Below are 14,161 nucleotides of genomic sequence, written 5' to 3'. Positions count from 1 at the left end.
CCAAACTAAGCTGCTTCACAAATTCTACCCTTTGTTAGCAGGTCTTTACTAGATATGATCTAGCTATGATCTAGACGTGGCCTTGAGATTGGAGATGTAGCTTGTGTTTTGATTCCCCAGACCGCAAGCAACCTAACCCTCTAACTGCTCTCCGGGCGCCTGGGGTACAAAGCCAAGATAGCTCACACGAAAACTGCACAGCTAACTTTAAGCACATTTTCAACATGAATCTAAGCATGATGACTGCCCAAGAACACCCAAACACACACAGTGACAACAGGTCAGTGGCTTTGACTTCATGAAGTCATTTGAGAGGCTGGTCCTGAAGCACCTCTGTTCAGTAGTCCAATCATCACTGGACCCCCTGCAGCTTGCTTATCAGCCCCACATTGAAGTAGAGGACGCAATCATCTCCCTGCTGCACAGGGCTTAAACTCACCTTGAGGAAGCAGGCAGCACTGCGAGAGGCATGTTTTTAGACTTTTCCAGTGCATTCAATATTCAATACTACAGTCTTTGAAGGATGTGTCAGAGAGAAGAATGCTGAGAAAACTTGTAAGTATCATAAATAATGCATTTCATCACCTGCATGACACAATGGAGTCATATCGGAGCACATTTAGCCGTAGACTGAGACCACCAAGGAGCACCACAGAATACCACATGAGATCTTTCCTACCAGTGTCCATCAAAGTTTAGAACTCCTCCCTGAAACAGGCTGGACTGTGGAAACATTTGTACTATCACCGTTCTACTATATCATGGACAATATCAATATCAATCCTTACTATTATACGCAATATAATTTCCTAATATCATGTGTAATGTCCAATGTGTATTTATTCTCTGAATGCTCAGCCTTCCCTTATTCTTGCATGCTTTGCACCCTCTATATACTGTTTGCTGTTGTAACACTGTAATTTCCCAGTAATGGGACTAATAAAGGATTATCTTATCTTAATAATAATGACCGATTTAGGAATGCTATGCTAGTATTTTACTGAAGGGGAGAAGGTGATAGGGCTCACATCACATGCAAATTTGATATTCGAAACATCAACTGCTAGACATGAAAAAAGTGTGGGCTGATAAATAATAATAATAGTATTAATAGTAATAGCCACTAATAATGGCATGTTACCGGGGATACACAAAATGTAATTATGTCCATACTACCACGTTTTGTACTTTGTTGTGGTCATGCATGATGCCAACAAAACTATGAGACTAAACCTTTGCCCCTGGTCAGCTACCAAAGGGTTAAAAAAAAAAAACAATTAATACTTGGATTTCATCCAGTTTTTGTAGTCTTCCCTTATATGAACAACCCCAGGTTTCCCTTCAGCACTGTAGGCTGACAGAGAATCATAGCACTATGATAATCTTATGATCTTTTTTAGCTTTGAGTCATTAGAGACAAAATTAAGCTAATCTCCGTAATGTCCTAACATCAACTGGTATTGACCTACATTCAAACACAGGAATCAAGGAATAATTATCTACACGGATTTCCTCCCATTGACCTCACCAAATAAACTCACTGCTCTCGTTATTTAAAGCAAAAGGAAACCTTGTAAAAGCTGCTCAAAGAAGCTTTACCCATATTTAGCACTTCCCTACTAGATATGATAAATCTGTCTCTAATAACAGGCTATGTTCCTGAGTCCTTGAAAGTAGCTGAAATCAAACCCCTACTGTTTTGGGCAACTATAATAATAATCAAAGTGTTTTTATTAATTTTCCATTTTTACACAACAAACATCACACTCAAGAGAAGAAGGAAATGAGACTCCAAAAGGTACAAGTATACAAAACAATAACAAGACGCAACATACTAACAAGGCAACACACATACCTATCATGCCTATATCCCAGACATGCACAGGATAAACAAATAAAAAGACAAATGTGTTCAATGTAGGAAATAAAACCTTACAATATCCCTTAGTGTTGCCCTGCAGAGTAAATCTAACATGTTCTAATTTGAGGTGTGCCATCACCTCCTCTATCCATCGTTTGTGGGATGGTGGAGTTGCTTTTATTCAGTTAAATAGAATCAATCTTCTGGCTAACAGCAAAGAGAACGCCATTGTTTTCTTTTGAGAGATTGTTAGTTGTGCTTCCTCTGGTGTCACACCAAAAATGGCTGTTAGAGGATTAGGCTCTATATATTTACCATGAATGGATGATCCATCATGCTGGTTCCTGCCTATCGTCCTCTGCTCAAACGCCACACTCCAACAAAGAGGACCATCACCGTGTGGCCCACTGATGCTGTCCATGTACTACAAGACTGTTTCTAGCGAACAGACTAGGAGGTCTTCGGGGAAGCAGCTGTCCTGGAGGACTATACATCTGCTGTCCTCAGTTACATCCACAAGTGTACAGAGGATATCACCAGTACCAGGACACCCTGGCTGAACAGAGAGGTCCGGTCTCTGCTGAAAGCCAGGGATGCTGCGGTCAGGTGACAGACTGGCACTCAGGGCGGCGAGAAGAGAGCTGACTGCAGGAGTGACGAGGGCCAAGACCACATATGCCCAGAGGATCCAGGGACACTTTGCATCCAACGATCCAGGGAGTATGTGGATAGAGCATAAAGTGCATCACAGACTATAACACCAAAGATGCACAATAACCCGGGGACCCCTCTCTGCCTGATGCTATCAACAGCTTCTACGCCCACTTTGAGGACCCGGACACCCCCCCCCCCACACACACACACATGGTGAAGAGCCCCTCAGTGTGACCCCAGCAGAAGTGAGGAGGACTCTTCAGAGGATAAACCCACACAAAGCTGCAGGTCCCGATAACATCCCGTGGCGGGTGCTGAAGGGCTGTGCTCACAGAGCTGCTGACGGACATCTTCAACACCTCTCTCCAACAGGTGGCAGTCCCCACCTGCCTGAAGACTGCCACGATCATCCCCATCCCCAAGACCTCCACAGTGACGAGCCTGAATGACTATCGGCCAGTAGCCCTCACTCCGATAGTCATGAAGTGCTTTGAGAGACTGGTCATTGACGTCACTGTGGACCCACACCAATACGCATACAAGAAGAACTGATCCACAGAGGATGCCATACCTTCTGTGGTCCACACAGTTCTCACCCACCCTGAGAATAAAGACTCCTATGTCCGTCTGCTCTTCGTGGACTTTACATCAGCCTTCTATACCATCATTCCACAGACACTGATCCACAAACTCAGTACTCTCGGACTGAGCTCCACCCTCTGCAACTGGGTCCTGGACTTCCTGACGGACAGGCTGCAGTCTGTAAAGATCCACAACATCTCCTCCTCCCCCATCACCCTCAGCACCGGCTCCCCCCAGGACTGTGTGCTGAGCCCCCTCCTGTTCACCCTGCTCGCACACGACTGCTCAGCGCAACATCCAAGCTGCCAGATCATGAAGTTTGCAGATGATACAGCTGTAGTTGGACGCATCGTCAACAACGACAAGTCCAACTACAGGTAGGAGGTGGAACACCTGGAGGGTCGGTGCAGAGTTAATGTGAAGAAGACCAAGAAGATGATCGTGGACTTCACAAGGGGCAGACATCTCCCCCTTTCCCCCCTGCACATCGGAAGGACAGTGGTGGAAGTGGTCTCCAGCTTCAGGTACCTGGGTGTCCACATAACGGACGACCTCACGTGGAGAAACAGCACTTCCTACCTCATCAGGAAGGCACACCAGCGCCTCTACTTCCTCAGGAGGCTGAGGCGTGCCGTACTGGGAAGCTCAGTCCTGACATCATTCTACAGAGGTGTGGTGGAGAGCGTCCTGTGCTCCTGCATCACTGTGTGGCATGGCAGCTGCTCTGCGGCATAGAAGAAGGCTCTGCAGAAGGTGGTGAAAGCTGCACAGAAGACTGTGGGATGCAGCCTATGCGCAACCACGGACATTAACAACTCCAGATGCAGGAAAAGGGCCTCCTGGACCCCACCCACCCCTCACACAAACTGTTTGCCCCTCTCCTCTCAGGCAGGAGGCTGTGGAGCATTAAGAGCAGGACCGCCAGACTGAGGGACAGCTTCTTCCCAGAAGCCACCCTCTGGATACTCATATAGAGCATTAAGAGTCAGATTCATATTGAATAGCTCATCCAGCCACCCACCTTGTGGCAATGTGAGGGATGAGGAGAATGTGTTTTTTTTTTGTTTGTTTTTTTTACAAAATCTCGAACATCGAAGTATCTGAAGTAATTTGTCTTTGAGGGGATTCCATATTCTTTCTCCAGCTGAGTAGCAGACACAAATACACCATCTTTGAAAAGATTTTTGACACATTCCACCCCAGCTCTAAACCATTCCCTAAATGCTGTTCCCCCAAGGGCTGGGGAAAACAAATGATTGCCATAGACAGGAGCAGACAGGAGGGCGCTTCTATTTCTAAACTGGGTTGTTTGTGTAAAGGTATTTGCTTAAGGGCAGAGGGGCACAGATCAAAGACCACAGAGACACTGGGCTAGACGCATATCTTTCTATATGTACCCACACTGGAGTTTCATCATCATCTAACTGTGAGATCCAAAACAACAACTTATGTATATTTGCAGCCCAATAATGCCCAGTAGTGCCAAGCCTCCATCCTCTTCCCATCTCTCCAGAAACTCCCTTCTTATTCGGGGCACTGTTTTGTTTTTGTTTTTTTTCAAATAAAGGTAGACGTACATTTATTTAATTCTTTAAAAAATTACTTAGGAATGAAAATTGGTATTGTCTGGAACAAAAAAAGAAACTGTGGCATTACAATCATTTTGACAGAATTTATCCTCCCAGCCAATGAGAGAGAGAGAAAAGACCACCTTTCCATATCTAATTTTACTTTATCTAATGTTTCTTTAAATTTAATAAATAATCTTTGCACCTACTGGTTACGTTAAGATAGGTGAACTTACCCTTACATGTTGTGAATGGGTAGGCCTGGAATGATAATCTCCTTGTCCGTTTATTAATTGGGAAAAGAACACTTCTCTAGGTTGATTTTGTAACTGGACACCCTCCCACCAGAGTTGCCGGGTATCGAAGTCCATACCTGATCCCCGCACATGACCGCAAGAGGCTTCTTGCTTCTTTGGCGGCCACTCTCTTACTGTTTACCTCCTGGGTGTAGACCGGAAAGATGTGAATCTGGTCTTTCTGGCCCTCCGGTGTCCTCTCCATTTCTCTCGTTTTCCTCAATGTCTTCTCTTTCTCTGTATAGTAGTAACATCTCACGACAAAGGCTCTCGGTGGGACTCCGTTCCCATCTCGTCTTGCGCCCAGAGTCCGGTGTGCTCAGTCCAGAGTGGCTGATATTTCCTTCAGTAAGCCAGCCATAAAGTCTGATGGCTTTTTGCCTGCCTCAACCCCGTTTCTTACCCCCACGACAAGTATGTTGTTGCGACGTGACCATGCCTCGAGATCTTCACGCCATCCCTTCAGCTTCAGTATCTCCTTCTCCATTTCCTTCAGCCTTGTCCCCACGCTAGTTATGGTGTCAGACTGCTCATTCAACATCTCATCCACCTCTTTTTCCCGTACGTCCATCCTATTAGCCAAACTGCTAGTTTGATCGCCAGTTAGCCTCACCTCCCCTCATAACAACTCAAATTGGTACTCCCCTCCAAGCTCCTTGTCCATTTTTCCATCTCTACATTTGTCTCTTTTCTCCCCTTTTCTATTTCTCCTTTGCACATCGCAATCTCAGTCTTTGTCTCCTCTCTGTATTTTGAAATTTCAACATTGCCTCTTTTAATCTCGGACATTATATCACCAGCCCCCTGAGGTATGCTGTCTGTGTGTGTCGGGCTAGCATTAGCCTTTTTAGCTGAGGAGGTCAGACCGCTAGTCACCTGTTGCTTCTCACCACCCGTTCGAGTTGATCAAGAGGTCATTTTCGGTCTTGAACTGCGCTGAGAACTTACTCGTTCGCTCCTATACCAAACCCTTACTTGTCTAACCCCCTGCAATATAGAAGTGTGGTGTTATTTATAATTTACGACTACTTTTTCACAGAGCCTCCGCACACACGTCTTCACATTAAAGATCACATGGCAAAGAACATCAAGAAGTCCCGTTTCTGGGCAACTATAGACCGATTTCAAACCTTCCCTGTCTCTTAACCCACTGGAGTCATCTGTTTAATTGTCCGTTTTTGAATACTTTTGATTTTACCTTTATATTTCAACTTAAAAATGGTTTACCTTGCCTTGCTTAGTATCATTTTTTCAGAACAACCTCTGAAGTGTGACTTTACTGTTAATTTTTCATTTTGACATACTGTATTAACACACTGGACCTAAAATCACACAAAAATGTAAAATACGAGTGGGGAAAAGTTTGATTTTTCACTGTGAAAACGAGCAATTTTTATAACTTAGAATGCAAATATAAATTGTAAATTTAAAATAATTATGTGCACATTTAGTAAACAAGAAGTTATTTACAACTATTCACCCTAAAATGCAGGAAATGCGTCAGGCGTTTTATTGTACAGTAATGTACAGTACAGCTATAGCACAACACAATCAGTGTCACAACAAAATACACCACAAGTTATTTGTAACTCCAAAGACCAGAAAAATGACTAAACTACACACTAAACACACTGTACTACACACTAACTACGCTAAACTACACTCCAAACACGCCAAATGTCATAAATCAAATCTCAAAACGTGCTATCGCTGAAAATTTAAAAATACAGGTATGTACATGTGTAAAAAACCAATATATACATTGCATATATAAAGTGAGTGAGTGTGTCGGTCACAGTGCTGAGTTTAACAGTTTGATGGCGACAGGCAGGAATGATTTCCTGTGTCGCTCCGTGGTGCATCGTGGGAGTAAGAGTCTTTTGCTGAATGAGCTCCTGTAGCCGATCAGCACATTGTGGAGAGGGTGAGAGGGAAAGTCCAGTATAGTCCTTATTTTGGACAACATCCTCCTCTCAGACACCACTGTCAGAGAGTCCAGTTTCTCTCCCACAACATGGCTGGCCTTCTTAATAATTCTGTTGAGTCTGTTTGTGTCCCTCACCCTCAGGCAGCTGCCCCAGCAGGCAACAGCATATGTGATGGCACTGGACACCACTGACTCATAGAACATCCTCAGCATCGTCCTGCAGATGTTGAAGGAGCTCAGCCACCTCAGAAAGTAGAGGCGGCTCTTGCCCTTTCTGTAGACCATGATGCTCCTTGTTGGAGTGCCATCTGAAGGTTCAGAGATCAGTTATTCAGCTTGGCCTTTAGCCTTTGCCCTTTATGCAGTGAAAGTCCTCCAGATTCCCTGAATCTTTTTATTATGTTATGCAACATTTCCAAATACTTTCCTATCTTTCTTTCTACCAGCTGAGCTACAGGGGCACCTTGTGAAAAAATTTTCTTAAAAAATAGCAGTTTGATGATAAAACACAGACACTGGGACCATGAACGTTCAAATTTGATTATATAAAAGACTGCAACTGGGAAGCAGTAAAAATATCTGTTCAAGGTGGAGCTTTTTATTTTTATAAAATGCTTGCTAGTTTAATGAACAATAACACATCATCTTTAATTTGTTATATTTTGAGTTACATCTCATCTATCAACAAGAGTAAAACTTAATGATAGCCATCCCTAAAGCCTTTAAAAATGCCACACTGCTTTCTTCAACCAGTACAGCCTTGACTGCACCAAAATAGGCTGTCAATGTTCCAAACATACATTTTCAGGGGGGAAAAAGGAACGTGAACAACTATAGCATCCACACCTGCACCACCTCAAGGACATCACAGACAGTTAAATGGTAAGTGCAATGTCATAGTTTCAGATGTACATCTAATACGCACATGGCCAATGATAAAAACTGCCAAGCTACAAAACAGAAATGCATTAACAGTGTAAATAAAAGGGACATTTCACCAAAGTATGCGATCATGTCAAACTTGGTAACTGCAGCTTTGGATAAGATTACTTGTCATATTAACACGGAACCACCACAGGGAACTTCGGGTCACTGAGCTCGATGTATCCTACCAGAGACATTTACAGGCATCATTTTGCAAACTGCCCTCTCACAAAACCTGATGTGAAACTACTCACAACAAGTAAACACTGTATTCCATTAATTAAACAATTAATAGAAGAAAATAAAAACAACCCTCAGTTTCTTTTCAGCAGTGTAGCCAGGCTGACTTTATGACCTTTTTAAAAGGCAGTAGTTAAGTACAAAATTCGACACTTCCTGTTCTTAACTGGTATCTGTCTTCAAACAGGAACCTTAGAAACATAACTATAGGACCATATATTTATCAATATGCTTTTCTCCCATTGACCTTCACCAACTAACTTCACTGATTTCTTCATCAACGTTGTCATTGAGTTGCATTATGTAACATTTTTTAACACAGTGCTGCTTGAGGGCAGCCGTGGCCTAGAGGTCGGAGAAGCGACTTGTGACCAGAGGGTTGCTGGCTCAATTGTATGATTAATCAATGCCCTCCTCTCCATTAGCCAGCTGATGTGTCCTTGAGCAAGGCACTTAACCCTCAATTGCTCCCCAGGCACCTGACAATGGCAGCAACACTGCACCTGTGTGTTTCACTGCATGTTTCATGTGTGTGTTCAATCCATGATGGGTTAAATGCAGAGAAAAATTCTGGTGTTTGTAAAAAATACACTGAGTAAAGTTTAAAGTTTTAAAATGTTATGACTAACAGCACAACTGCCACTTGCTATTCTGACCCAATATGCCCTTATCAACCCCAGAAAGAGGAAAAGGGAGTAACACAGAGCCCGCACCAAATGAGAAGTGACCCATAACCAGATTATGGTTAAAAATGCAATAAAACTTTTTAAAAAATGAATAAAAATGCAGTATAATGAGGATAAAGGCATTACAAACACAAGACTTTTGCTATATAATGCAAACCTATTCATATTCAACGCATGTTGGACCCATTCATGAGTCAAGCAGTCTGTTGCCTGTTAGTGGAGATTCTAGTTTGCAGTGTAGTTCACAGACTATAATCAGAGAATTGTAAAGTAATGCTGGGCTTATAAAGTTTTTGTATCATGTTAACATTACTTACACAATGCCTCTCTTGTCCAAATGGCCTCTCGTTTTCTCTCTCTCTCTCTCTCTCTCTCATCCTATTTGGGAATTTTCAATCTGGCTTTAGAGCTCATCACAGCATAGAAACGGCATTGGTCAAAGTCACAAATGACCTCCTAATGGCATCAGATAAGGGACTTATCTCTGTCCTTGTACCGTTAGATCTTAGTGCTGCATTTAACACCATTGACCATTCGATCTTATTACATAGATTGGAACACCTAATTGGCATCAAAGGAACTGCATTGAGCTGGGTTCAGTCATATTTATCAGATCGATCTCAATTTGTTCATGTTAATGATACATCGTCCACACTCACAAAAGTTAGTAACGGAGTTCCCCAAGGTTCTGTCCTCGGGCCAATATTATTCACCGTTTATATGCTCCACATCGGTGATATTATTGGGAAACACACCATACGTTTTCATTGTTATGCAGATGACACAAAATTGTACTTGTCAATGAAACCAGATGAAACAAATCAGCTAGTCAAACTTCAGGCATGTCTTAAAGACATAAAAACGTGATTGACTTGCAAACTTCTAAATTCAGACAAAACTGAAGTTATTGTTCTGGGCCCCGAACACCTTAGAAACACAAATTATCCAGTGATATAGAAATGCTCGATGGCTTAGCCGTGGCCTCAAGCTCCACTGTACGAAATTTAGGAGTTATCTTTGACCAGGACATGTCCTTTAACACACACATATCGAATATTTCAAAGACTGCATTCTTTCACCTCCACAGTATTCCAAAAATTTGCATATTCTGATTCAGAAAGATGCAGAAAAATTAATCCATGCATTCATTACCTCCAGGCTGGATTATTGTAACTTCTTCTATCAGGCTACCCCAATAAATCTATAATGACTCTCCAGCTAATCCACAACGCTGCAGCAAGATTGCTCACAAGAACCAGCATGAGAGATCATATTTCTCCTGTTCTCGCTTCTCTACATTGGCTACCTGTAAAATTCAGGACAGATTTTAAAATTCTCCTCCTCACATATAAAGCCCTGAACGGTCAGGCACCATCCTATCTTCAAGAGTTGATAGTTCCCTATTATCAGACCAGAGCTTTGTGTTCCCAAAATGCAGGACTACTTTTGGTTCACAGAGTCTTCAAAAGTAGATTGGGAACCAGAGCCTTTAGTTAAGTTCCTCTACTATGGAACCATCTTCCGGTGTCCGTCCAGGAGGCGGACACCCTCTCTACAAGAGTAGACTTAAAACTTTCCTGTTTGATAAATTATAGTTAGGGCTGGCCTAGGCCGGCCCCTAGTTATGCTGCTATAGGCTTAGACTGCCGAGGGTCCTCCCATGACGCACTGAGCCCTTTCTTCCTCTCCCTCTCCTTCTGCACACATTTATGTCCCATTAATGCATATCACTAACCCAAATTCTTCCCTGGAGTACTTGCGCTTTCTCGCCTCGCAGGTTCCCATGGATCACGGTTGAAGCTCCTGTTGCGATCCTGCTCGAAACTCACTGCTATTACTACTGTTGAGTCATAATCTATTTTAGTTCTGTTACTACTCTGTACAGCTACTACCATTATTACTGTTACTAATACTGCTATCATAATCACCATAGTACCTCCTGTATACTTCATTATCTACAGTTCCAATATTTCTAGTATTATTACTGCTGCTATGCATCTCTGCTTGTGTGCTCCTTCTCTCACGCCCCACCCCCCTCTCCCTCCTCTCTTTGTCTGTCTATCTCTGCTCTAATTGGAAAGTGTCATGAGATAACTTTTGTTGTGAATTGGCGCTATATAAATAAACGGAATTGAATTGAACTGAACTGAGTATGGTACTTTTGTCTTTGAGCTAGCTATAGTCATGAGCTGTATTTTAGAATCAAGAGCTTTAACCGAATCATACTTCCAAAAGTCTTACAAATTACTGTACACAGCAGTAACGGCAGTTACCCTCTGAACTCTCTTCAGGAGTCTGTCTGACCCTAATGTTTGTTACTTTGATTCAGTGTGACATTTTTATACAATTCTTGAAAAAAACACAATGCTTTTGTGCAAGATAATTGACATGACAAAGGAAAAAGAATCAGTTTTGATCAGTTCATTGTTTTTATAATAGCTGGTTCATGGTTCGATGTTTATATAATAGCTGGTTTTACAACCAGAATTCCCATAAATTGTGACATTGCACTTAGAGTAAATAAAAACAGAAAGCACTAATTTGCAAATTAACTGTTTACTGACAACAGTGGTTAACCTCACCATGTCCTTGCCTTCAAGCCTTTTATGATATCATCGCCTGTTACCATTAATTTGTGATTCTCTTTTCTCTGTCTGTTCTTTGAATCTTCATGACATAACATAACGTGACATGACATATTCGTTGGCCACTGAAATGTGAAATGATTGAGAAAGCACCATAGTAAGCATGAAATCATTCTTAGTGGAATATTTTACTCTTAACAATAATAATAATAACATAACATATTTGGTAATTGGAAAGTCTAGTCATATTTTTATGCAGTGGTGTGCGGGTAAAATTCCAACGCATGCATTTGCTGTGCACCGAGGTTTGGAGTTCAGGATAAACGTCGAAAGTGCTGGATGAACATACGTTTCAGCTGTTTGCCAATTCACTCAGTAAGACATATGTGTAAGCACGCGCGTGCAAAGACGTCACACACTGCACAGCTAGTAAAATGCACGCCCATTTGTGCGCGCGCGCACACACACACACACGCACACACGATAAGATTAAATGCTGACATTATTAAAGCACCGCAGCACCCGCCTCAGTGAGAAGGCCCTTTGTAATGAAAACGGCACGAGGAGGAGAGAGATGAAAGAGTCGCACATAGTAGAAGCGAGAGACAGTGAATAGGAGAACGTGACATTAATTAAAAGAGAGCGATGAATGAGAGTTAAAGATAAGGATGGTTGGGGTGGTGACAGAAATGAAACGCCTACCGATTTGGACGCTCGGAGATCCACACAACCCCTCGCGCCATAAGAGTGTCACCACAAGCAGTAGCTTCATAGTCCTGTTCAGGGTCCTCACGCGACGCCGCCGCAACTTATGGTAGTGGTTCCCACAAAAACATCACACACGATACGAGCTCATGCCGTCTGTCCAGATTAGCTCAGAAACTCAAGCTCTGCAGATGTCCTATCTTCTTCCCAAAGATGCGCGTGCCACCGCTGCTGAAAGACAGGGGCGCGCGCCGCGCATTGCCCAGGAATGCCGATGAGGCACGAAAGAGAATCGAGAACAGCCGACAGCAACATAAAGTGGCTTTTATGAAACCAAGACGAGGTGTAGTCTAGTGTTTAATGTATGTCTAATGTGTAATAGGTAGAATATAATATTATAAATATATTAATTAGATAATGTGAGTAAGTCATTAAAATTTAATCTAATATTATATACTTTATAGCCTACGATTAGTATGATATAAAATATATCCTCTAGACATGTTTAAGTAGTATTTAAAATAATTTTCCGAGTAACACATATTTGGGTGTGATATATCACATTTCTGTGATATGTCATTAAAAATTCCAGAATGTATGCATATGATAATATTATATGTGTGTATGTGTGTGTGTGTAGGTGTGTGAGCTATCTCTCGCTCGACAGTCTAGTGTGCATGCACTGTTAGTCATTTTAGTAGGCCTGCATCATAAAATCAGTAAAGAATGTAAAAACCAAGACCAAGAGAAACAGTAAGCTTTAATTTTTTCCTTTTTTTTTACACAGTGAACACTCACAGTCTGTTGGTTGTTTGTTAGTTTTTTGTAAAGTTCAGAACTCTACGCTTCCAGGATGCAGGGTTACTTGTGGTTCCTAAAGTCAGCAAAAGTACAACAGGCACCAGACCCTTTACCTATCAGGCTCCCTTCCTATGGAATCATCTTCTGGCTTCGGTCTGGGAGGCAGACACCCTCTCTACGTTCAAGAGTAGACTTAAAATCTTCCTTTTTGATAAAGCTTAAGTTAGTTAGTTAGGGCTGGTTTAGGCTGGCCTCTAGTTATGTTGCCATAGGCTTAGACTGCTGGGGATCTCCCATAATGATCTCCCACTGAGCTTCTCTCTCCTCCTTTAACTCTCCTTACACACATATTCATGTTCCATCAATGCATGTCACTAACCTGACGTCTTCCCTGGAGTCTTTGCATTTTCTTGTCTCTCAGGTTCCTATGCATCAAGTCTGGACCTCCTGCTATGGTCCTGCTTGACACAACGACTGTTATTACCACCTGTTATATTTCTGCATGATTGTTATTATTATTACTACTATTTCTATTTTTATTACTATGCTGCTATCAAAATCATTATTGTTAATACTGTCATTGTCATTTCAATACTCTGTTGTTATTGCTGTTGTTATGCATCTCTGTGTACCCCCCCCCCCCCCCCCCTCTCGCTCACTCTCTCTCATAACCCTCATTGAGCCGGCGTCTGCTCTAAGGTTTCTGCCTTCTAAAAGGAAGTTCTTCCTCACCACTGTCACAAACTGTTTGCTCATGGGGGTTTTGTTGGGTCTCTCTAAAAATCAAATTATAGTTTGGTCTAGAGATGCTCTAATTTGAAAGTGTCATGAGACAACTGTTGTTGTGATTTGATGCTATATAAATAAATTTAATTGAGTGGCACCCCAAGTGTGTGAAGGAGCATTAACGCAAGTCCTTCCTCCCTGCTGCTGTGAGACTGTACAACCAGGACTGCTCCCGGCAGACCCCATGCACTCCACAATAAACAGAATCTCATTAAATCATTGTGCAATAATCCCCCATCTCCTAGTTCAATACTGTCATTTTTGTAAAAAAAAAATATTTAAAAATTGTAAAATCTGTAAACATTGTGTTTGTATCATGTGTTTTTGACAATGTCTTCAAACAAGGATGTAAATATCCTGGTATTTTTTTTCTTAATATATGTTAAAAAACATATATTAAGAAAAAAAATCATCTTCAGTAAATTCACCTTTATTTTTGCTATCCCTGTGATGCTGTAACAATGTGACTTTCCCCTGTGTAGGACTAATAAAGGCCTATGTCATCTTATCTTCTCTAAAACAATTAATTGTTGTTAGTGATTTTAA

At 42.0% G+C, this 14,161-nt stretch overlaps 1 protein-coding gene across 5 annotated transcripts in view; it reads right to left on the bottom strand.

Annotated features, from left to right (window-relative positions):
- Nucleotides 1–12,630, bottom strand: part of LOC124064720 (glutamate receptor 2-like) — a 151,037-nt gene extending 138,407 nt beyond the window's left edge. For 4 of the 5 annotated variants that reach the window (XR_006844306.1, XM_046399427.1, XM_046399409.1 and 1 more), the window contains exon 1: nt 12,026–12,630. Coding sequence is in view for 3 of the 5 variants with exons in the window: in XM_046399409.1 (XP_046255365.1) it covers nt 12,026–12,095 (70 nt within the window). In the remaining 2 variants the exon portion in view is untranslated. The remainder of the gene's footprint in view (nt 1–12,025) is intronic. The other variant, XM_046399437.1, reaches the window with a different exon arrangement.
- Between the last annotated feature and the right edge of the window lie 1,531 nt (nt 12,631–14,161).

Source organism: Scatophagus argus, chromosome 2 (genome assembly GCF_020382885.2).
Source record: "Scatophagus argus isolate fScaArg1 chromosome 2, fScaArg1.pri, whole genome shotgun sequence".
NCBI lineage: Eukaryota > Metazoa > Chordata > Actinopteri > Scatophagidae > Scatophagus > Scatophagus argus.
The sequence above is the reverse complement of the archived record's forward strand: the minus strand, read 5'-3'. Positions and strand labels throughout refer to the sequence as shown.